The following is a 22460-nucleotide window of genomic DNA, read 5'->3' as shown; positions in this document are numbered from 1 at the left end:
AAACGAGGGGATTTAGCAAAACCTAACAAATTGTGCAATTAAATAAGGGTACAAAGGGGGGTGGAAGAGCCAAGCAGGTGTACAGTCGGCTGCGCTGCTTTTGGGGTGGAAAAAAGCCTTTTTTGCCTCTTGGGAAGGGGGAAAGTGGGTATTTTGGGGCCAGTTCTCTGTGGGGGTTTCCTCCTGCGTGGAGATTCGTGCTTGGGCGTGTGAGAAGAGGGGGGAAAAGGTGGATTTTTGGAGGTCTACAACAGCGAAAACTGGCGATTCCCGCCAAAAACTGCGTCTCCACGGCTTACCCTTCGCTCCGTCCCGGCCCTCGTCCCTCCAGAGGCGGTTGCCGCTGCCATCGACGTCCGCGTTAGGAAAATGGCTGGAAAACCCTTTTCCCCTCATGATTTTACCTCAGGAAATGAAGTTTTTTACCTCAGGAAAGCCTCGTTTCGCCTCCGGGAGCCGAGGTTTACCTCAGGTCTGGCGGAGGAAGGGGAGCGGCGGCACGTGCCGCCTGCACCGCGCATGCGCGGGAGGCGGGGGGGGAGCGAGGATGCGGCCGCTGATTGGTCGAGCCGTCGGGAGGGGGGCGTGGCCGCAAGAAGGGCGGGAAAGGCGCGGCGGGTGTTTCCGCGGCCGCCGCCATTTTCCCGCGTCCCTCCGGCAGCGGCGGTTCCCCCCCCACCGCGGTCGTGAGCGGTGAGTTCCCGGGCCCTGCCGCCTTCCAACCCCTCACGAGCGGGCGGGGGTTCGCCATTCCGCCGTCGGCCTCGCCCTTCAGGTGTTTGAGCTCCTCCCCGGGCGGTCTCCCCTATGGCTGCGGTGGGTGATGGCGGCCTTCCCCGCTCCGGAGCGAGTGGGTGACCCCCCCCAGAGCAGCCCCTGCTTTTCACTTCCCTCCCACGCACTCCGTTTCCCCTCCGTACCCTCCTGCCATGCCTTCACTTGCATCCCCAAAAGGCGTCACCACCGCCCAGGCTCCGGGCTATGGCAGGACCGGTTCTCCCACTCCCTGCCCACTGGGAGAAGCCAGCCCCGGGTCCTCGGTGTATCCCTTCAGAGGGGCGGGTGTGAGGGTCCAGCCCTCCTCCTATATTACCCCGCTCCTGCACACCACGGGGTTCCCTTGCTCAAGGCCTTTGTGGCCGCCAGAACTCATCCCCCCGAGGGAATTTAGGGTTAAAGATGCAGGAATTGGGGGTGGTTTTGCACTGCCCCCATGTCTTGTCCCCACGCCCAGCTGAGGATGGTGCTGCGGCTTCGTTCCCAACGCCGGTTCCTCCCGTAAGTGCCCCCCCATTCCCCATTGTCACCCGTACGCCCCGTTTGGGTCCCGTTTAGCCCCATTTAGGCCCTGTTTAGCCCTATTTTGGCCCTGTTTCACCCATTTCGGTCCCATTTAGCCCCATTTTGAACCCGTTTCACCCATTTGGGACCCTTTTAGCCCCATTTTGGCCCCATTTCACCCGTTTGGGCCCCGTTTAGCCCCATTTTGGCCACGTTTCACCCACTTTGGCCGCGTTTCAGCTCGTTTTGGGGCGCTGCCACACCAACGGCCCACTTTTTGAGCCAAAAAAGGTGGGTTTTGGAGCCGCTCGGCCTAAAACGTGCCCCGCATCCCGAGCGGCTTCGCGGGGGTCCGGCCGCGGGAGGCCGAAACGGGGACAAAGGGCCCCAAAAGGCCGATGTCGGGGGCCCCCCCCAGACCCCCCGGCGCCCGGCGGCGCAGAATGGCCGCCCTGTTCAGCAGGGCCGGCGCTGAGTCGCGGCTTTGTTCGGCGCTGCCGGGGGGGGCGAGGGCTGCCATAGAAACTGCCCCCTCCCCGCCGGCGCCGGCAACGCCACCGCCGTTGGGCTGGGAGACGGCTTGGGGTGACGCCGGCTCGGCTTGGGGTGCTCTGAGCCTGGCTTGGGGTGCCCCAATGTCACCCTGGGGTGCCCCAGTCCCCCTTGGGGTGCCCAAATCACACCCTAGGGTGCCCCTTTTGCCCTTGGGGTGCCTCAGTCCCACCCTGGGGGACCCCAATTCTGGCTTGGGGTGCCCCAATGTCACCCTGGGGTGCCCCATTCCCCCTTGGGGTGCCCCAGTCCCACCCTGGGGGACCCCAATGTCACCCTGGGGTGCCCTATTCCCCCTTGGGGTGCCCAAATCACACCCTAGGGTGCCCCATTTGCCCTTGGGGTGCCCCAGTTCTGGCTTGAGGTGCCCAAATCATATCCTAGGGTGCTCCAGTTCTGGCTTGGGGTGCCCCAGTGTCACCCTGGGGTGCCCTATTCTCCCTTGAGGTGCCTGATCCCACCCTGGGGTGCCCGATTCCATCTTGGGGTGCCCCAATGTCACCTTAGGGTGCCCCGATCCCACCCTGGGGTACCCCAGTTTTGGCTTGGGGTGCTCTGAGCCTGTCTTAGGGTACCCCATTCCCGCTAGGGTGCCCCAGTCCCACCCTGTGGTACCCTAATTCTGGCTAGGGGTACCCCAATGTCACCCTGGGGTACCTGAACCCCACCTTGGGGTGCCCCAATGTTGGTTTGGGGTGTCCAGTCTCAATTTGGGGTGCCCTGAGCCTGGCTTGGGGGGCCCTGATCACATTCTGGGGTGCCCCAATTCTGGCTTGGGGTGCCCCAATCTCACCCTTGGGTGCCCCAGTTCTGGCTTGGGGTGCCTAATGTCATCCTGGGGTACTCCAATCTCACTTTGGGGTGCCCCGATCCCACCCTGGGATACCCCAGTCCTGGCTTGGGGTGTTCCCATCCTATGTTGGGGTGCAGCCTTCCCCCTCGGGGTGCCCCAGTCTGGCTTGGGGTCCGTGATCCTGCCTTGGGGTGCCCCAGCCCCACCCTGGGGTACCCCATTCCCCCTTGGGGTGCCCGATCTCGTTGTAGGGTGCCCCCATCCCATCTTGGGGTGCCCCAACCCCACCCTGGGGTGCCCCCATCCAATCTTAGGGTCCCCCCATCCCACCCTGGGGTACCCCCATCCCATCGTGGGGTGTCCTCATCCCACCCTGGGGTCCCCAATCCCACCCTGGGGTACCCCCATCCCATCGTGGGGTGTCCTCATCCCACCCTGGGGTCCCCAATCTCACCCTGGGGTCCCCAATCCCATTTTGGGGTGCCCCTATCCCATCTTAGGGTGCCCTCACCCCACCCTGGGGTGCCCCATCCCACCCTGGGGTCCCCAACCCCACCCTGGGGTGCCCGACATCATCCCGGGGTGCCCCCCCTTCCCACCCGCATGGGGCCTGTAAACACCAACCCCCCCCCCGCCTCCCCTCGCCTTCATCCCACGGCTCCTCCTCCTCCTCCTCCCCCATTGGCCCAGCCTCTCGCATCTCATTAGCATACATTATCCTCGGGCCCGGCAGGTGGGGAGCGGCAGCGGGACGCGGCAGCCGCCATGCAGCCCCCCGCGCCCCCCTGCGCCCCGCGCTGCTGCCGGGCCTCATCCTGCTCTGGGCCGCCGGACAGGGTAAGACACCCCCGAAATTACCCCCCAGCCCCCACATCGCCCCCCGGCCCCCTACATTCTTGTCTGTGTCGTGTCCCCCCCCAAGTTGTCCCCATCCCCCTTGTCCCCACACCCGGGTGACCCCAACCCCCACCCCCGCCGTTTTAGGGCCGCATCCCCCCCCCCCAAACCGCCGCCAGCCTCTGCCGCAGCCCCCCTGCCCCGCGCTCCCCGAGGACACGGGGACCTGTGTCCGTCCCCTCCCCGTGTCCCCCGCCACCGTCCCCTCCCTGTCCCCAAGGTTGTAACCCCCGGGGGGGCTGCGGATGGGTTGGGGGTGGCGTTTCGCTGTGTGTCGTCGTTCCCCCCCCCTTCCCGTCCCCATCGGTCCCCTGGGGGTGGCTTTGTCCTGTGTCCCCGCCACCGCGGCCTGGGGACATGTTGGGGACACCGAGAGGGGGGCTCCTTCCCACCCCGTGACCCCACGGGTGTCCCTGTCCATCCCCGTGTCCCCACGCAGTGGGGGGGTGACCCTGCGCCCTCGGGTGGCCCTGTCACCCCCCCCCCCGCCCCCCGAGCATCCCGGTGTCCCCATGTGGGGGGGGTGACGCTGCGCCCTCGGCTGTCGCTGTCCCCACATCCCCAATGTCCCCTCACCCTCCTGGCCGCGTGTCCCCTCACCCTCACGTCAGTGTCCCCCCCCCTCTCATGGCCGGCTGGCTGTCACCCTCGTGGGCCAGTGACACTCGTAGCCTCGTGGCCGGGTGTCCCCTCTCCCTCGTGCCACCGTCCCCGTACCCCTGTGGCCGGGTGACCCCCCCTACCCTCGTGTGACAGTGTCCCCTCACCCTCGTGGCTGGGTGTCCCCACGTCCTCGTGCGCTGGTGACACTCGTAGATGGGCGTCCGTCACCCTCATGGGTCGGTGACACCCGGACCCTCGTGTCACTGTCCCCTCACCCTCCTGCCAGTGTCCCCTCACCCTCCTGGCCGGGTGTCCCCCACCCTTGAAGACCGGTGACACCTGCACCCTCGTGGCCGGTTGTCCCTCACCCTCGTGCGCCGGTGACACCCGTACCCTCGTGTCAGTGTCCCCTCACCCTCGTGTCAGCGTCCCTCACCCCTGTGGCCGGGTGTCCCCATGTCCTCATGGGCCGGTGACACTTGTACCGTCATGGCCGGGTGTCCCTCACCCTCGTGCACCGGTGACACCTCGTGCCAGTGTCCCCACACCTTCGTGCGCTGGTGACACTCGTGGACGGGTGTCCCTCACCCTCGTGCCAGTGTCCCCACGCTCCCGTGGCCGGGTGTCCCCACGTCCTCATGCGCTGGTGACACCCGCACCCTCGTGGACGGGTCCCTGTCACCCTCGTGTCATTGTCCCCTCAGCCCAACGTCCTCGCGTCTCCCGGTGTCCCCCTACCTCCGTGTCCCTGCGTCCCCTCACCCTGGGGACGCCCCGGTCCCCACCCTCGCCGAGGGGGTGCCATCGCTCCGTCCCTTGTCCCCTCCCGGACGCTTGGGTCCTCGCCGAGGTGCCAGGCGGCGCCGGCCTGTCCCCGCGCGGGTGGCACAGAAAAGGGCCATTGTCACCCCCCCTCCTCCGGCCTGGGGGGGACCCAGGCGGCCGGGCGCCTCCCCTCCCCACCCAGCACCCACTGGGGGACCCAGGCATCCGGGAGGGGACACGGGGGGGGGGGGTGACAACGGGAACAAAGTGTCCCTTGTCCCCGTGTCACCTCCGTGGGCAGCACCCGGACGCCTGGGTCCCCTCCCCCGGTGCCTGGGTCCCCCTGGAACCCCCTGGGGTCGGGGGTGACCTTGGCGCGGTGACGACCTTGGTGGTGACGCCGCGGTCGCCGTGGCGACCCTGAGGGGGGGATTGTGCTGACACAGCGAAAATACGATGTCACCCCCCTCCCCGTGTCGTCGTGGTGTCACACCCCCGCCCCCCTCGCCCCCCCGTGACAGCCCGGCAGCGTCACGGCAACCGGAGGTGACGCCGAGGACCCTAACGAGGGGACAGTGACGAGGCGGGGGGACCCAGGCAGCCGGGGGCCGTGACACCGTCACTGTCCCCAGGGACGGTGTCCCCGGTGATCCCGCTGTCACCAGGGCAGGTGTCCCCGAGCTGCCACCGCCAGTGTCCCATGTGTGTCACCGGTGTCGGGGTCTCCCGTGATGGTGTGACCGGTGTTGGTGTCCCCGGTGTCCTCGGTGTCCCCAGTGTCGGTGTCCCTGATGTCCCCAGCGCCCCGGTGTGGGTGTCCCTGGTGCCAATGTCCCCACTGGGGGTGTCCTCCGTGTCCCCAGCACCCCGGTGTGGGCGTCCCTGGTGCCAGTGTCCCCAGTGTGGGTGTCCCCAGTGATGGTGTCCCCAGTGTGGGTGTCCCTGATGTCCCCAGCACCCTGGTGTCGGTGTCCCCAGTCTGTCCCCCCCTCGGTGACGCTGTCCCCACTGTCCCCAGGGTGGGCGCAGGAGGTGCAGGTGGAGAACGTGACGGTGCTGGAGGGTGGGTGACCCCAGTGACAGTGTCCCCAGCACCCCAGTGACAGTGTCCCCAGTGTCGGTGTCCCCAGTGTCCCCAGCACCCCGGTGTGGGTGTCCCTGGTGCCAGTGTCCCCAGTGTTAGTGTCCCCTATGATGGTGTCCCCAGTGATGGTGTCCCCAATGTCCCTGGCACCCCAGTGTTGGCGTCCCCAGTGATAAAGTCCCCGGTGTCGGTGTCCCCAGTGTCCCCAGGACCCTGGTGTGGGTGTCCCTGGTGTCAGTGTCCCCAGTGTGGGTGTCCCCAGTGTCAGTGTCCCCTGTGATGGTGTCCCCAATGTCCCTGGCACCCCAGTGTTGATGTCCCCAGTGATGATGTCCCCGGTGTCGGTGTCCCCAGTGTCCCCAGCACCCCGGTGTGGGTGTTCCTGGTGTCAGTGTCCCCAGTGTCGGTGTCCCCAATGTCCCTAGCACCCTGGTGGCAGTGTCCCCCGTGTTAGGGTCCCCAGTGATGATGTCCCCAGTGTCAGTGTCCCCAATGTCCCCAGCACCCTGGTGTGGGTGTCCCTGGTGGCAGTGTCCCCTGTGATGGTGTCCCCAATGTCCCTGGTACCCCCGTGTTGGTGTCCCCAGTGATGATGTCCCCGGTGTCGGTGTCCCCAGTGTCCCCAGCACCCCGGTGTGGGTGTCCCTGGTGCCAGTGTCCCCAGTGTCGGTGTCCCCTGTGATGGTGTCCCCAATGTCCACAGCATCCCAGTGTTGGTGTCCCCAGTGATGATGTCCCCAGTGTCGGTGTCCCCAGTGTCCCCAGCACCCTGGTGGCAGTGTCCCCCGGGGTAGGGTCCCCAGTGTTGGGGTCCCCAGTGTCAGTGTCCCCAATGTCCCCAGCACCCCGGTGTGGGTGTCCCTGGTGCCAGTGTCCCCAGTTTTAGTGTCCCCAGTGTTGGTGTCCCCTGTGATGATGTCCCCAGTGTTAGTGTCCCCTGTGATGGTGTCCCCAATGTCCCTGGTACCCCCGTGTTGGTGTCCCCAGTGATGATGTCCCAGTGTCGGTGTCCCCGATGTCCCCAGCACCCCGGTGTGGGTGTCCCTGGTGCCAGTGTCCCCAGTGTTAGTGTCCCCTATGATGGTGTCCCCAGTGATGGTGTCCCCAATGTCCCTGGCACCCCAGTGTTGGCGTCCCCAGTGATAAAGTCCCCGGTGTCGGTGTCCGTGGTGTCCCCAGGACCCTGGTGTGGGTGTCCCTGGTGTCAGTGTCCCCAGTGTGGGTGTCCCCAGTGTCAGTGTCCCCACTAATGGTGTCCCCAATGTCCCTGGCACCCCAGTGTTGGTGTCCCCAGTGATGATGTCCCCGGTGTCGGTGTCCCCAGTGTCCCCAGCACCCCGGTGTGGGTGTTCCTGGTGTCAGTGTCCCCAGTGTCGGTGTCCCCAATGTCCCCAGCACCCTGGTGTCAGTGTCCCCAGTGTTAGGGTCCCCAGTGTTGGTGTCCCCAGTGATGATGTCCCCAGTGTCTCTGTCCCCGATGTCCCCAGCACCCCGGTGTGGGTGTCCCTGGTGCCAGTGTCCCCAGTGTTAGTGTCCCCAGTGTTGGTGTCCCCAGTGATGATGTCCCCAGTGTTAGTGTCCCCTGTGATGGTGTCCCCAGTGTCCCCAGCATCCCAGTGTGGGTGTCCCAGTGATGATGTCCCCAGTGTCGGTGTCCCCGATGTCCCCAGCACCCCGGTGTGGGTGTTCCTGGTGTCAGTGTCCCCAGTGTTGGTGTCCCCAATGTCCACAGCACCCTGGTGGCAGTGTCCCCACTGTTGGTGTCCCCAGTGATGATGTCCCCAGTGTCGGTGTCCCCTGTGATGGTGTCCCCAATGTCCCCAGCATCCCAGTGTTGGTGTCCCCAGTGATGATGTCCCCAGTGTCAGTGTCCCCAGTGTCCCCAGCACCCTGGTGGCAGTGTCCCCAGTGTTAGGGTCCCCAGTGTTGGTGTCCCCAGTGATGATGTCCCCAGTGTCGGTGTCCCCGATGTCCCCAGCACCCCGGTGTGGGTGTCCCTGGTGCCAGTGTCCCCAGTGTTAGTGTCCCCTGTGATGGTGTCCCCAGTGATGGTGTCCCCGATAACAGTGTCCCCAGGCTGTCCCCCTCTTGGTGACGCTGTCCCCAGGGCGGGCACAGGAGGTGCAGGCGGAGAACGTGACCGTGTTGGGTGCGGGTGTCCCCAGTGACAGTGTCCCCGATGTCCCCAGCACCCCGGTGTGGGTGTCCCCGCCCCGGTGACGCTGTCCCCGTTGTCCCCAGGGCGGGCGCAGGAGGTGCAGGCGGAGAACGTGACGGTGCTGGAGGGTGGCACGGCCGAGATCACTTGTCACCTGCACCAGTACGACGGCTCCATCGTTGTCATCCAGAACCCCGCCCGGCAGACCCTCTTCTTCAACGGCACCCGCGGTGAGGACACGGGGACACGGGGACGGACACGGGGACAGGGAGGGGACACTGGGGGACGCAGGGACGGGGGACGCATCCAGACCCCCGCCCGGCAGACCCTCTGCTTTAATGGCACCCGCGGTGAGGACACAGGGAGGGGACACGGATGGTGGCTCTGAGGAGGTTTTGGGGTGGCCGTAGGGGCCCTGTGGTGGCCCTGTGGTGGCCGTGGGGCTCCAGGGTGGCCTGTGGTGGCCTCAGGGTGGCCATGGGGACCTCGGGGTGGCTGTGGGGCTCCAGGGTGGCCTCTGGGTGGCCGTGGAGCTGCAGGGTGGCCCTGTGGTGGCCTCAGAGTGGCCATGGGGACCTCGGGGTGGCCGTGGGGCTGCAGGGTGGCCTCTGGGTGGCCGTGGAGCTGCAGGGTGGCCCTGTGGTGGCCTCAGGGTGGCCGTGAGGACCTCGGGGTGGCCGTGGGGCTCCAGGGTGGCCTCTGGGTGGCCGTGGAGCTGCAGGGTGGCCCTGTGGTGGCCTCAGGGTGGCCGTGAGGACCTCGGGGTGGCCGTGGGGCTGCAGGGTGGCCTCTGGGTGGCCGTGGAGCTGCAGGGTGGCCCTGTGGTGGCCTCAGGGTGGCCGTGAGGACCTCGGGGTGGCCGTGGGGCTGCAGGGTGGCCTCTGGGTGGCCGTGGAGCTGCAGGGTGGCCCTGTGGTGGCCTCAGGGTGGCCGTGAGGACCTCGGGGTGGCCGTGGGGCTCCAGGGTGGCCTCTGGGTGGCCGTGGAGCTGCAGGGTGGCCCTGTGGTGGCCTCAGAGTGGCCATGGGGACCTCGGGGTGGCCGTGGGGCTCCAGGGTGGCCTCTGGGTGGCCGTGGAGCTGCAGGGTGGCCCTGTGGTGGCCTCAGAGTGGCCATGGGGACCTCGGGGTGGCCGTGGGGCTGCAGGGTGGCCTCTGGGTGGCCGTGGAGCTGCAGGGTGGCCCTGTGGTGGCCTCAGGGTGGCTGTGAGGACCTCGGGGTGGCCGTGGGGCTCCAGGGTGGCCTCTGGGTGGCCGTGGAGCTGCAGGGTGGCCCTGTGGTGGCCTCAGAGTGGCCATGGGGACCTCGGGGTGGCCGTGGGGCTGCAGGGTGGCCTCTGGGTGGCCGTGGAGCTGCAGGGTGGCCCTGTGGTGGCCTCAGGGTGGCCGTGAGGACCTTGGGGTGGCCGTGGGGCTCCAGGGTGGCCTCTGGGTGGCCGTGGAGCTGCAGGGTGGCCCTGTGGTGGCCTCAGGGTGGCCGTGAGGACCTCGGGGTGGCCGTGGGGCTCCAGGGTGGCCTCTGGGTGGCCGTGGAGCTGCAGGGTGGCCCTGTGGTGGCCTCAGAGTGGCCATGGGGACCTCGGGGTGGCCGTGGGGCTCCAGGGTGGCCTCTGGGTGGCCGTGGAGCTGCAGGGTGGCCGTGAGGACCTCGGGGTGGCCGTGGGGCTCCAGGGTGGCCTCTGGGTGGCCGTGGAGCTGCAGGGTGGCCCTGTGGTGGCCTCAGGGTTGCCGTGGGGACCTCGGGGTGGCCGTGGGGCTCCAGGGTGGCGGTAGGGTGGCCGTGGGGATCTAGGGTAGCCCTGTGGTGGCCATGGGGTTCTTGGGGTGGCCATGGAGACCTCAGGGTGGCCATGGAGCTGCAGGGTGGCCCTGTGGTGGCCTCAGGATGACCGTGGAGACCTCAGGGTGGCCGTGGGGCTCTAGGGTGGCCCTGTGGTGGCCATGGGGACCTTGCGGTGGCCATGGAGCTGCAGGGTCACCCTGTAGTGGCCTCAGGGTGGCCATGGGGACCTTGGGGTGGCTGTAGGGACCTTGAGGTGGCCATAGGGTGCCACGAGGGTCTTGGGGTGGCTCCAGGGTGGCCCTGTGGTGGCCATGGGGTCCTGTGGTGGCCGTGGGGGCCTCAGGGTGGCCATGGGGTCCTGTGGTGGCCATAGGGACCTTGGGGTGGCCATGGGGCTCCGGGGTGGCTGTAAGGTGGCCGCAGTGGTCCTGTGGTGGCCCTACGGTGGCCATAGGGTGGCCTCGTGTTGGCCATGGGACCCCATGGCGGCTGTGAGTCCCCGTGGGTCACAGTAGGTGCCCGTGGGGTGGCCACGGGTCCCCACGGGTGGCCGTGGGGTGTCTGCGGGTGGCCGGGTGCCCCCGCGGGTGACACCAGCCGTCCCCGCGTCCCCACCCCGGCGCTGAAGGACGAGCGGTGGGTGGCCGTAGCCTCGCTACGGGTTCCCCGCGGGTGGCCGTAGGGTGGCCGCGGGTGGCCGCGGGGTGCCGCGGGTGGCCGCGGGACCCCGTGCGCCCCCGCGGGTGACACCGGCGTCCCCGTGTCCCCACCCCAGCGCTGAAGGACGAGCGGTTCCAGCTGGCGGAGTTCAGCCGGCGACGCCTGCGCCTGCGCCTGGCCCGCGCCCGGCTGGAGGACGAGGGCGGCTACTTCTGCCAGCTCTACGCCGATGACACCCACCACCAGATCGCCACCCTCACCGTCCTCGGTAGGGACACCCGGGGACGCCCGCGGGGACGTCTGGGGACACCCGCGGGGACGCGGAGAGGGACGGGGACGTGGCGGGGGGACGCGGTGGCGGTTCCTGCCTCCACCGCCCTCGAGACGCCCCAAACGGGATCGTCGTCGTTCGTGGGGACACGTGGGGACATCTGGGGACACGTTAGGGATGGGAGGGGACACGTGGGGACATCTGGGGACACGTGGGGACACGTTAGGGATGGGAGGGGACACGTGGGGACATCTGGGGACACGTGGGGACACGTTAGGGATGGGAGGGGACACTTGGGGACGCGGGGTTGTGGGGGACACGGCAGCGGTTCCTGCCCCCAAGACGCCCGAAACTGGGTCTCTGTCCTCCTTGGGGACATCTGGGGACACGTGGGGACACGTTAGGGATGGGAGGGGACACGTGGGGACATCTGGGGACAGGTGGGGACACGTTAGGGATGGGAGGGGACGCGGGGTTGGGGGGGACACGGCAGCGGTTCCTGCCCCCACCACCCCCAGGACGCCCGAAACTGGGTCTCTGTCCTCCTCGGGGACACGTGGGGACATGAGGGGACGCGTTGGGGACATGGAGACATGTCCCCCTCGTCCCCTCGCGCCCCTCCCCCCACGTCCCTCGTCCCCGTGTCCTCGTCCCCCCATCCTTCACCCTTGTCCCTTGTCCCCCATCCCTTGTCCCCATCCTTGTCCCCTGTCCCCGTGTCCCCTCATCCCGTGTCCCTCCCCCGTCCCTCCCCATGTCCTCGTCCCCTCTGTCCCTTGTTCCCCCGTGTCCCCCTGTCCCTATCCCCTGTCCCCATGTCCCTTGTCCCCCCGTCCCCTTGTCCTCATGTCCCCTGTCCCTTGTCCTCCTGTCTCCTGTCCCCCATCCCCTGTCCCCACGACCCTTGTCCCCATGTCCCCCATTCCCTCTCTCCTGTCCCTTGTCCCCCCATCCCCTGTCCCTTGTCCCCCTTGTCCCCTGTCCCCCATGTCCCCTGTCCTCCATGTCCTCCGTCCCCTGTCCCCCCGTCCCCATGTCCTCTGTCCCCTGTCCCTGTCCCCATCCCCTGTCCTCCTGTCCCCTGTCCCTTGTCTCCCATGTCCCCTGTCCCCATGTCCCCTGACTCCTGTCCCCCTGTCTCGTCCCCCTGTCCCTTGTCCCCCATGTCCCTGTCCCTGCCATGTCCCTGTCCCTCATCCCTTGTCCCCCATGTCCCTGTCCCCTGCCATGTCCCTGTCCCCCTGTCTCTTGTCCCCCTGTCCCCCTGTCCATGTCCCTGTCCCCCTGTCCTTGTCCCCCATGTCCCCTGTCCCCTGCCATGTCCCTTGTCCCCTGTCCCCTGTCCATGTCCCCTGTCCCCCTGTCTCTTGTCCCCCCTGTCCCCTGCCATGTCCCCTGTCCCCCTGTCCTTGTCCCCATGTCCCTGTCCCTGCCATGTCCTTGTCCCTGTCCATGTCCCTGTCCCCCTGTCCATGTCCCTGTCCCCTGTCCTTGTCCCCATGTCCCTGTCCCCTGCCATGTCCTTGTCCCTGTCCATGTCCCTGTCCCCTGTCCATGTCCCTGTCCCCTGTCCTTGTCCCCATGTCCCTGTCCTGCCATGTCCCCTGTCCCTCATCCTTGTCCCCATGTCCCTGTCCCTGCCATGTCCTTGTCCCTGTCCCTGTCCATGTCCCTGTCCCCTGTCTCTTGTCCCCCTGTCCCCTGCCATGTCCCTGTCCCCTGTCCCTTGTCCCCATGTCCCTGTCCCCTGCCATGTCCCTTGTCCCCTGTCCATGTCCCCTGTCCCCCTGTCCATGTCCCCTGTCCCCCTGTCCCTTGTCCCCCATGTCCCTGTCCCCTGCCATGTCCCTTGTCCCTGTCCATGTCCCTGTCCCCTGTCCATGTCCCCTGTCCCCCTGTCCCTTGTCCCCCATGTCCCCTGTCCCCTGCCATGTCCCCTGTCCCTCATCCCTTGTCCCCCATGTCCCCTGTCCCCTGCCATGTCCCTTGTCCCCTGTCCCTGTCCATGTCCCCTGTCCCCCTGTCTCTTGTCCCCCTGTCCCTGCCATGTCCCTGTCCCCTGTCCTTGTCCCCCTGTCCATGTCCCCTGTCCCCTGTCCCCCGTCCCCCGGCAGTGCCCCCGAGAACCCGGTGGTGGAGGCGGTGGAGGCGGCGGTGGAGGGGGAGGTGGAGCTGAGCTGCCTGGTGCCCCGCGCCCGGCCCCCCGCCACCCTGCGCTGGTACCGCGACCGCCGCGGGCTCAAAGGTGACGCCGGGGGACGCCGGGGGTGCGGCGGGGACCCGGGGGGGACGGACGCGGGGGCCGGGTTGGGGACGGGGCCCTGGGGGCCGTGGGGATGGGGGACCCGCTGGCGTTGGGGACGGGGGACCCTGGGGGTTGGGGACACGGTGGGGACCCTGATGGGGACGTGGGGGACACGGGAGGACAAGGATGGGGACGTGGGGACCCTGGTGGGGTTGGGGACACGGGGGGACAAGGATGGGGACATGGGGACCCTGATGGGGACGTGGGGACCCTGATGGGGACGTGGGGACATGGTGGGGGACACAATGGGGGACCCTGATGGCGACACGGGGACCTCGATGGGGTTGGGGACGTGGGGGGACAAGGATGGGGACGTGGGGACCCTGATGGGGACGTGGGGACCCTGGTGGCGTTGGGGACACTGGTGGGGACAAGGATGGGGACAGGGGGACCCTGGTGGCGACGTGGGGACCCCGGTGGGCTTGGGGACACGTGGCCTGGGACGGTGACACAGCGACCCTGCCGGGCTTCCCCGCGCCACCGCGTCCCCGCCGCCACCGTGTCCCCGCGTCCCTGCCACCACCGTGTCCCCGTGCCACCGCGTCCCCGGTGCCAGCCCGGTGTCCCCGGTGTCCCCGGTGTCCCCGGTGTCCCAGGGTCGAGCAGCCGGGAGCAGCGGGGGAAGGTGTTCCGGCAGCGCAGCGTCCTGCGCCTGCGCGTGGAGCGCAGGGACCACGGGGCCATCGTCACCTGCGAGGCCACCCACCCCGCCCTGGAGCGGGGCCAGCGCCGGCAGACCCAGTACATGCTGGACGTCCAGTGTGAGCGGGGACTGGGGGGACTGGGAGGGACTGGGGGGACTGGGGGGGACAGCAGGAGGTGGCAGGGGTCGTGGAGAGGGGACACTGGGACAGGAGGGGACACGGGGACAGGAGGGGACGGTGCCACCAGACCCAGTCCATGCTGGACGTCCAGTGTGAGCGGGGACTGGGGGGACTGGGGGGACTGGGAGGGACTGGGGGGGACAGCAGGAGGTGACAGGGGTCGTGGAGAGGGGACACAGGGACAGGAGGGGACACGGGGACAGGAGGGGACACGGGGACAGGAGGGGACGGTGCCACCAGACCCAGTCCATGCTGGACGTCCAGTGTGAGCGGGGACTGGGGGGACTGGGGGGACTCGGAGGGACTGGGGGACTGGGGGACTGGGAGGGACTGGGGGGACAGCAGGAGGTGGCAGGGGTCATGGAGAAGGGGACACAGGGACAGGAGGGGACACGGGGACAGGAGGGGACGGTGCCACCAGACCCAGTCCATGCTGGACGTCCAGTGTGAGCGGGGACTGGGGGACTGGGGGGACTGGGGGGGACTGGGGGGACTGGGGGGGACAGCAGGAGGTGGCAGGGGTCGTGGAGAGGGGACACGGGGACAGGAGGGGACGGTGCCACCAGACCCAGTCCATGCTGGACGTCCAGTGTGAGCGGGGACTGGGGGGACTGGGGGGACTGGGAGGGACTGGGGGGACTGGGGGGGACAGCAGGAGGTGACAGGGGACAGGGGACATGGAGGGGGACAGGGGACATTGGAGGGGGGACACAGGGACATGGGGGAGATGGGACATTGGGGGGACACCGGGACACGGGGGGGACATGGAGGGGACAGGGGACATTGGGGAGCACACTGGGGGGTGTGACAGGATGCGGGGGACATGGGGACACGGGGGGACATGGGGACACGGGGGGGACACAGGGACATGGGGGGGACACAGGGACATGGGGGGACATGGGATGACAGGAGGTGGGGGACATGGGACACTGGGGGACACAGGGGACGTGGGGGGACACGGGGATGACCGGAGGTGGGGGGACACAGGGGACGCGTGGGGACGCTGGACACCAGGACGGGGGAGGGACCCCTGGGGCGGCTGCCGCATCGCTCGGGGTGCGGGGGGGGGTGGGGGTGTGCGCGCGTGACGCGCGCGTCCCCCCGGGTGACGCGCGTCCCCCCCAGACGCCCCCACGGCGCGAATCCACCCCTCGCAGAGCGTCCTGCGGGAGGGGGACACCCTGGTGCTGACCTGCGCCGTCAGCGGCAACCCCCGGTGAGCGGCGCCCCGGGGACGGGGGCGGGGACGCGGGGGGGCGACGGGGGGGGACACCGGTGCCGTCGTGTGTGGCCCCGTCCCCCTCCGCCCTCCCCGTCCCCGTCCCCGTCCCCCCCAGCCCCACCGAGATCGCCTGGAGCCGGGGGAACGAGTCGCTGCCGGCGCGGGCGCGGGCGGAGGGCGAGGTGCTGACGCTGCCGGCGCTGGGCCCCCAGGACAACGGCACCTACAGCTGCCAGGCCGGCAACCCCCACGGCCGCGCCGCCGACCACTACGTCCTCGTCGTCTACGGTGAGCGCCCCACGCCTGCCCCACGGCGACCCACGGCGACCCGCGGGCGACCCGCGGCCCCGCGTCGCCGCCGCTCGCCTCTGCCCCTCCGTCCTCTGCGGCGAAGGGCGGGCTCTGCCCGGTTTGCCGGCTGCCCCTCTGCCCCACGGCTGCCCCATAGCGACCCGCGGCTGCCCCACGGCGAGCCGCGGCACCTCCCGGCCCCACCCACCCGCCTCTGCTCCTCCATCCTCTGTGGCGAGGGGTGGGCTCTGGCCCGTGCCTTGGCTGCCCCACGGCTGCCCCACATCCCCCTCCAGCCCCACACCCCTCCCTCCCACCACCGTCACCAACACTCAGGGTGCCGCCCCATAGCTGCCCCACAGCACCCCCTGCCCCACATCCCCCCCCAGCCCCACACCCCTCCCTCCCACCACCGTCACCAACACTCGGGGTGCCGCCCCATAGCCACCCCACAGCACCCCTGCCCCACATCCCCCCCAGCCCCACACCCCTCCCTCCCACCACCATCACCAACACTCGGGGTGCTGCCCCACGGCTCCCTCTGCCCCACTGCCACCCCACGGCCGCCCCACAGCACCCCCTGCCCCACATCCCCCCAGCCCCACACCCCTCCCTCCCACCACCGTCACCAACACTCGGGGTGCCGCCCCATAGCTGCCCCACAGCACCCCCTGCCCCACATACCCCCAGCCCCACACCCCTCCCTCCCACCACCGTCACCAACACTCGGGGTGCTGCCCCACGGCTCCCTCTGCCCCACTGCCACCCCACGGCCGCCCCACAGCACCCCTGCCCCACATCCCCCAGCCCCACACCCCTCCCTCCCACCACCGTCACCACCGACACTCGGGGCGCCGCCCCCCGGCTCCCCCGGCTCCCCCGCCCCACGGCCGCCCCACGGCCGCCCCACGGCCGCCTGACGGCGCCGCCCGCGCAGACCCGGGGGCGGTGGTGGCGGCGCAGCGGGCGGTGCCCTACGCCATCGTGGGGGGGATCCTGGCCCTGCTCGTCTTCCTCCTCATCTGCCTCCTGGCCACCATGGTCTGGTGCTCCATCCGCCAGAAAGGTGGGCGGGGCCTCGGAGGGGCGGGGCCACGGAGGGGCGGGGCCTGGGAGGGGCGGGGTCGCGCTGGGGGGCGGCCTTGAGGGAGGGCACATGGGGAGGGAAGGCTGCGAGGGGTGGGGTTTGGGGTAGGGGGCGGGGCTACGCGGGGGCGGGCTTGTAAGCCGCGGGGCGGGGCTGCGGGGGTGGGGCTTGTTACGAGGGGCGGGGCTGGCTGAAGGGGAGGAGGGCGGGGCTTGTTATGGGGCGGGGCTAGGTGGGAGGGGTGGGGACGGGGCTTGTTATGAGGGGTGGGGCTGGGTGGAGGGTGGAGCTTAAGAGGGGCGGGGCTTGATGGAAGGGCGGAGGGCGGGGCTTGTTATGAGGGGCGGGGCTGGGTGGATGGGGCAGAGGGTGGAGCTTAAGAGGGGCAGGGCTTGTTAGGGGGCGGGGCTCGGCTGAGGGGAGGAGCCAGACGCGCTGCAGGGGCGTGGTGGGGAGGGGTGTGTGTGGTGGGCGGGGCCGGGCAACGGTGGGCGGGGCTAGAGACAGGGGCGTGGCCGGGAGCCTCCAGCAGCACTAGGCTGGGGCAGGGGATGGGGATGGGGGGGGGGGGCGCCTGGGCGGGGCGGGGCCTGGAGGGGCGTGGTCGAGTGGGCGTGTCCGTGGGCGTGTCCGTGGCTGACGGACAGGCGCAGGGTCGTACCTGACGCACGAGGCCAGCGGGCTGGAGGAGCACGGGGAGGCGCGGGAGGCCTTCCTGGGGGGGGAGGCCGGGAAGAGGAAGGAGGAGTTCTTCATCTGAGGGGGACGGGGGAGGGGGGACACGGGGGGATGGGGGACACGGGGGGATGGGGGACACGGGGGACGGGGGACACGGGGGGATGGGGGACACGGGGGACGGGGGACACGGGGGGATGGGGGACACGGGGGGATGGGGGACACGGGGGGATGGGGGACACGGGGGGACGGGGGACACGGGGGACGGGGGATGGGGGACATGGGGGGATGGGGGACACGGGGGGATGGGGGACACGGGGGGGGACAAGGGGGACATGGGGGGATGGGGGCCGTCACAGGAGCGGGGACAGAGGGGGATGGGGAGGGTGGGGGCAGGGTGGCACTGGGGGGAGGGGAGGGAGCAGGAATGGGGGAGGGGGACACAGACGGGGAGCAGTGGGGATGGGGGGGCGGGGCTGGTGATAAGCCCCTCCCCTCGCCACAAGCCCCTCCCCTCGAAGGATTGGAGGGGGGAAGGGGAGGGGCAGCCCTGGGTTCCGGGGTCCCCCAGAGTGGGGAGGGGCTGGGGTGGGGCAGGGGCTGGGGTGGGGAGGGGGGCCCGCACGCCCCCGACAGCTGAAAGCCATGGGGGGGGGGGAGGGGCGTGTCCGTCTGTCCGTGTCCTCGCGTCCGTCCCCACGCACAAAGGGGGGGGGAGGGGAAGGGCATGAATAATGTATGTGGGGGGCGTGGCCCGGGGCGGCCCCGCCCCGCCCCCCCGCGGGTGTGTCTGTAAATACGTCGCCTTTTAAACCACCTTTGATACGCAATAAAGCCCCGATTCGTACCCGCGACTGGGGGCACTGGGGGGACTGGGACGGACTGGGAGGGCCTGGGAGGGGACTGGGGTACACTGGGAGGGGACTGGGATGGACTGGGAGGGGCCAGGTTAAACTGGGAGGGGACTGGGATAAACTAGGAGGGGACTGGGATGTACTGGGAGGGGACTGGGATGTACTCGGATTGGACTGGGATAAACTGGGAGGGGACTGGGATAAACTGGGAGGAGACTGGGATGTACTGGGAGGGGACTGGGATGTACTGGGCAGGACTGGGATGTACTGGGAGGGGCCAGGTTAAACTGGGAGGGGACTGGGATAAACTAGGAGGGGACTGGGATGTACTGGGAGGGGACTGGGATGTACTGGGCAGTGCTGAGATGTACTGGGATTAGACTGGGATACACTGGGAGGGGACTGGGATGTACTCGGACTGGGATAAACTGGGAGGGGACTGGGATGTACTGGGCAGGACTGGGATGTACTGGGATTGGACTGGGATACACTGGGAGGGGACTGGGATGTACTGGGAGGGGACTGGGATGTACTGGGCAGTGCTGGGATGTACTGGGATTGGACTGGGATACACTGGGAGGGGCCACGTTAAACTGGGAGGGGACTGGGATAAACTAGGAGGGGACTGGGATGTACTGGGAGGGGACTGGGATGTACTGGGCAGTGCTGGGATGTACTGGGAGGGGCCTGGGATACACTGGGAGGAGCTGGGTTAAACTGGGAGGGGACTGGGATATAATGGGCAGGACTGGGAGCGAACTGGGATGTACTGGGGAGGTGACTGGGATGTACCGTGGGGGTTACTGGGCTGTACTGGGCTGTACTGGGGGCCACTGGGATGTACTGGGGGTTACTGGGCTGTACTGGGGGGATCTGGAGGGCTGCACGGGGCTGTACTGGGGGTCACTGGGATGTACTGGGAGATCACTGGGGGTCACTGGACTGTACTGGGGGTCACTGGGCTGTACGGGGGGGGGTCACTGGGCTGTACTGGGGGTCACTGGGCTGTACTGGGGGGGTCACTGGGCTGTACTGGGGGTTACTGGGAGATCACTGGGGGTCACTGGACTGTACTGGGGGGGTCACTGGGCTGTACTGCGGGTCACTGGGCTGTACTGGGGGTTACTGGGAGATCACTGGGGGTCACTGGGCTGTACGGGGGGGGGTCACTGGGCTGTACTGGCGGTTACTGGGCTGTACTGGGGGTTACTGGGGGTCACCGGGGCCCCGCGGCACCGACGCTGGCCCCGCCCCCACCCAGCGCCGCCAGGGGGCGCCGCCAGGCCCCGCCCTCACTGCCGCCCCCGCGGCCCCGCCCCCGCCAGCCGCTCCCCTCCCGCCATTGGCCGAGAGACAACGTCACCATGCGCGGCCACGCCCCTTGCGGGGAACACAGACTGCGCATGCGCGTCCCCCCCACCCTGCGGGCGCGCCGAGTGCGCATGCGCCCCGCTCTGCCGAGCGCATGCGCGTCTCGAAAGCCCCCCCCCCCCCCGGGTCTGCCCGTCGCGCGCCTGTCCGGGGCAGGGGGCGGTGCCGGCGCGCGCGGGTCAGCCCCGACCGGAACCGGAAGCGCTCGGGGTCCTGCCGGAAGCCGGAAGTAGACGCCGGGGGGGGGGCGCGGAGAGCGGCCGTGAGAGCGAGTGAGGGCGGTGGCGGCGGCGGCGGAGGGGGCGGGGCTGAGGGCGGAGGGGGCGGGGCGATGGAGGGGGCGGGGCGATGGCTGAGGGGGCTGCGGGACCCCGGGGAGGGGCTGAAGGGGGGTTGGGGGCCTGGGGGGGGCTTAGGGGCACGTGAGGGGTGGGGGGCGGGGAGGGTTTGGGGGCTTATGGGGGAGGGGCGGGGGTCGCTGTGAGGTTTGGGGGGTCAGGGGGCACCCGAGGGGGGTTGGGGGCCCGGAGGGTTTGGGGGCTTATGGGGGAGGGGCGGGGTCCCTGTGAGGTTTGGGGGGTTCGGGGGGCGGGGAGGATTAGGGGGGCTTATGGGGGTTGGGGGTATCGGGGTCCCCGTGTCCGTGGGTCACCCCTCCCCCAGCCCCCGGGATGTCGCAGCCGCCGCCCCGGAGCCGCCCCTGCCCCCCGGCGCCGCCCCCTGCCCCGGGCCCCCGGCGGTGGGAGGAGGAGGAGGAGGAGGAGGAAGGACCGGGGGAGGGCCCCCGAGCCCCGCCCCAAGGGCGCCGTGTGTGAGTGGGGGCGGGGAGCGGGGGAGGGGCGGCTCGTGGGAGCCTCGGGGGAGGGGTCCCCGTGGGGAGGGGTTGGGGGACCTGGGGGGAGGGGCGGCTGTGGGTCCTTGGGAGGTGCCCTGGGACCCCCGAGTGTCTGGGGGCCCCGTGGGGCACTGGGGGTGGCTGTGGGTCCCCATGCAGTGGCTGTGGGGTGCCCGTGGGGCACCGTGGGTCCCTGCGGGGTGGCTGTGGGGCACTGGGGGTCCGTTGGGTGTCCATGGGGTGGCTGTGGGGCACTGGGGGATGGCTGGGGTCCCCGTGGGGTCCCCGTGGGCACTGGGGGTGGCTGTGGGGCACTGGGGGTCCCTGTGGGGTGGCTGTGATGTATCTGTGGGGCACTGGGGGTGGCTGTGGGGTCCCCATGGGGCGCTGTGGGTGTCCATGGGTTCCCCATGGGGTGCTGTGGGTCCCTGTGGGGTGTCAGTGGGGCGCTGTGGGTGTCCATGGGCTCCCCATGGGGTGCTGTGGGTCCCTGTGGGGTGTCAGTGGGGCGCTGTGGGTGTCCATGGGCTCCCCATGGGGTGTTGTGGGGTGTCAGTGGGGCGCTGTGGGTGTCTGTGGGATGGCTGGGGGTGTCTGTTGGGTGTCCGTGGGTCCCGGTGGGGTGTCAGTGGGGCACTGGGGGGTCTGTGGGCCCCTGTGGGGTCCCTGTGGTGTCTCTGTGGGGCACTGGGGGTGTGCATGGGGTCCCCATGGGGCACTGGGGGTGGCTGTGGGGTGGCTGTGGGGCACTGGGGGATGGCTGGGGCTCCCCGCGGGGTGGCCGTGGGGCACTGGGGGTGGCTGTGGGGCACTGGGGGTCCCTGTGGGGTGTCAGTGGGGCACCGCGGGTGCCAGCGGGGCACTGTGGGGTGGCCGTGGGTCCCTGTGGGGTGTCAGTGGGGCACCGCGGGTGTCCGTGGGGTGCTGCGGCTGTCCGTCGGGTGCCAGCGGGGCGCCGTGGGGCGGCCGTGGGTCCCTGTGGGGCGGCCGTGGGTCCCGGCGGGGGGCTGACGGGGCGGCGCAGACCGCCTGGGCTCCACCCAGTGCCGCCGCTGCCTCATCACCTTCCCCGACGCCGCCTTCGCCGCCCGCCACGCCAAGCGCCAGCACCCCCGCGACTTCGCCGCCGCCGCCCTGCGCGGGGCCCTCTTCGTCTGCTTCGTCTGCGCCCGCCCCTTCGCCTCCTCCCCCGCCCTCCCCCGCCACCAGCGAGGACCCGCCCCCGCCGCCGCGCCCGCCGCCGCCGACGGCCGCCCGCCGCCGCCGCCGCCGCCCGCCGCCGCGCCCGCCTACGCCTGCACCGAGTGCGGCCGCGCCTTCGCCCGCGAGGGAGCCCTGCACCGCCACTACATCCGCCACGCCCGCGGGGAGCCCTGAGGGGCGGGCCCGGGCCGGGGGGCGGGGCCGGGGGTGTGGCCCCGGGGGGCAGGGCCAGGCCCTGCCCTCGCCACCGAGGGAAAGGGCAGAGTTAAGGGGATTGGGGGGAGGGGGCGGGGCTTGGAGGGGGAGGGGGGTGTGGCTTGGTGGAGGGGCGGGGCTTCGGCAGGGAGGGGGCGGGGCCTGGCGGCGGCTCGCGGCAGCACCTCGGTGCCGAGGCGGCCAATAAAAAGCGGGGCGGCAGCCGATTGGTTCTTTGCGGGAGGGTGGGGCGTGACGTCATCACGGGGGGAGACGCTGCGGCGGGGAAGGGTGATGTCACGGTGACGCCCCCCCCCGGGCATCTGGGATTGTGGAGAGTGAGGTCATGGTGACGTCACACCTGCAGGGATTTCCCCCCCACACACGACATCGTCCTTCTGTCACGTGACATCGCGTCCCCGCCCCCGCCACGCCGCCCTCGCTGTGACATCACCCCCCCCCATTGTGACATCAGCCGCCCACCCTATGAAACGACCCAGCCGATTAGATCAGCCCCGGCCTATGACGTCACTCCCGGTGATGTCGACATCCCTGCCCCCACCCACGACGTCACCCCCCCAGCCGCGACGACAACCCAATCGATGATGTCGCTCCCTACCTGTGACATCACCCTCGTCGATGACATCACCCCCAGCCCATGGTGCCTTGCACCCCTCCCCCATCCCCGACTTAAAAGGACTGGCGCCACTTTGCAACCATGATGTCACCCCGGCTGCTGATGTCACAGCCCC

General features: G+C 69.8%; 1 protein-coding gene across 1 annotated transcript; it reads left to right on the top strand.

The window, feature by feature from the left end:
- The first annotated feature begins 1213 nt into the window (after window positions 1-1213).
- Window positions 1214-17335, top strand: CADM4 (cell adhesion molecule 4). The gene is given in 11 exon segments (XM_072848183.1): window positions 1214-1278; window positions 3360-3463; window positions 8217-8363; window positions 10691-10843; window positions 12961-12966; window positions 12969-13091; window positions 13748-13912; window positions 15101-15191; window positions 15313-15485; window positions 16426-16554; window positions 17229-17335. Coding segments are annotated over 11 exon segments (1263 nt in total).
- Window positions 17336-22460: the final 5125 nt, after the last annotated feature.

This window comes from Ciconia boyciana, chromosome 30 (assembly GCF_034638445.1).
Source record: "Ciconia boyciana chromosome 30, ASM3463844v1, whole genome shotgun sequence".
NCBI classification, from domain to species: Eukaryota; Metazoa; Chordata; class Aves; order Ciconiiformes; family Ciconiidae; genus Ciconia; species Ciconia boyciana.
The sequence above is the reverse complement of the archived record's forward strand: the minus strand, read 5'-3'. Positions and strand labels throughout refer to the sequence as shown.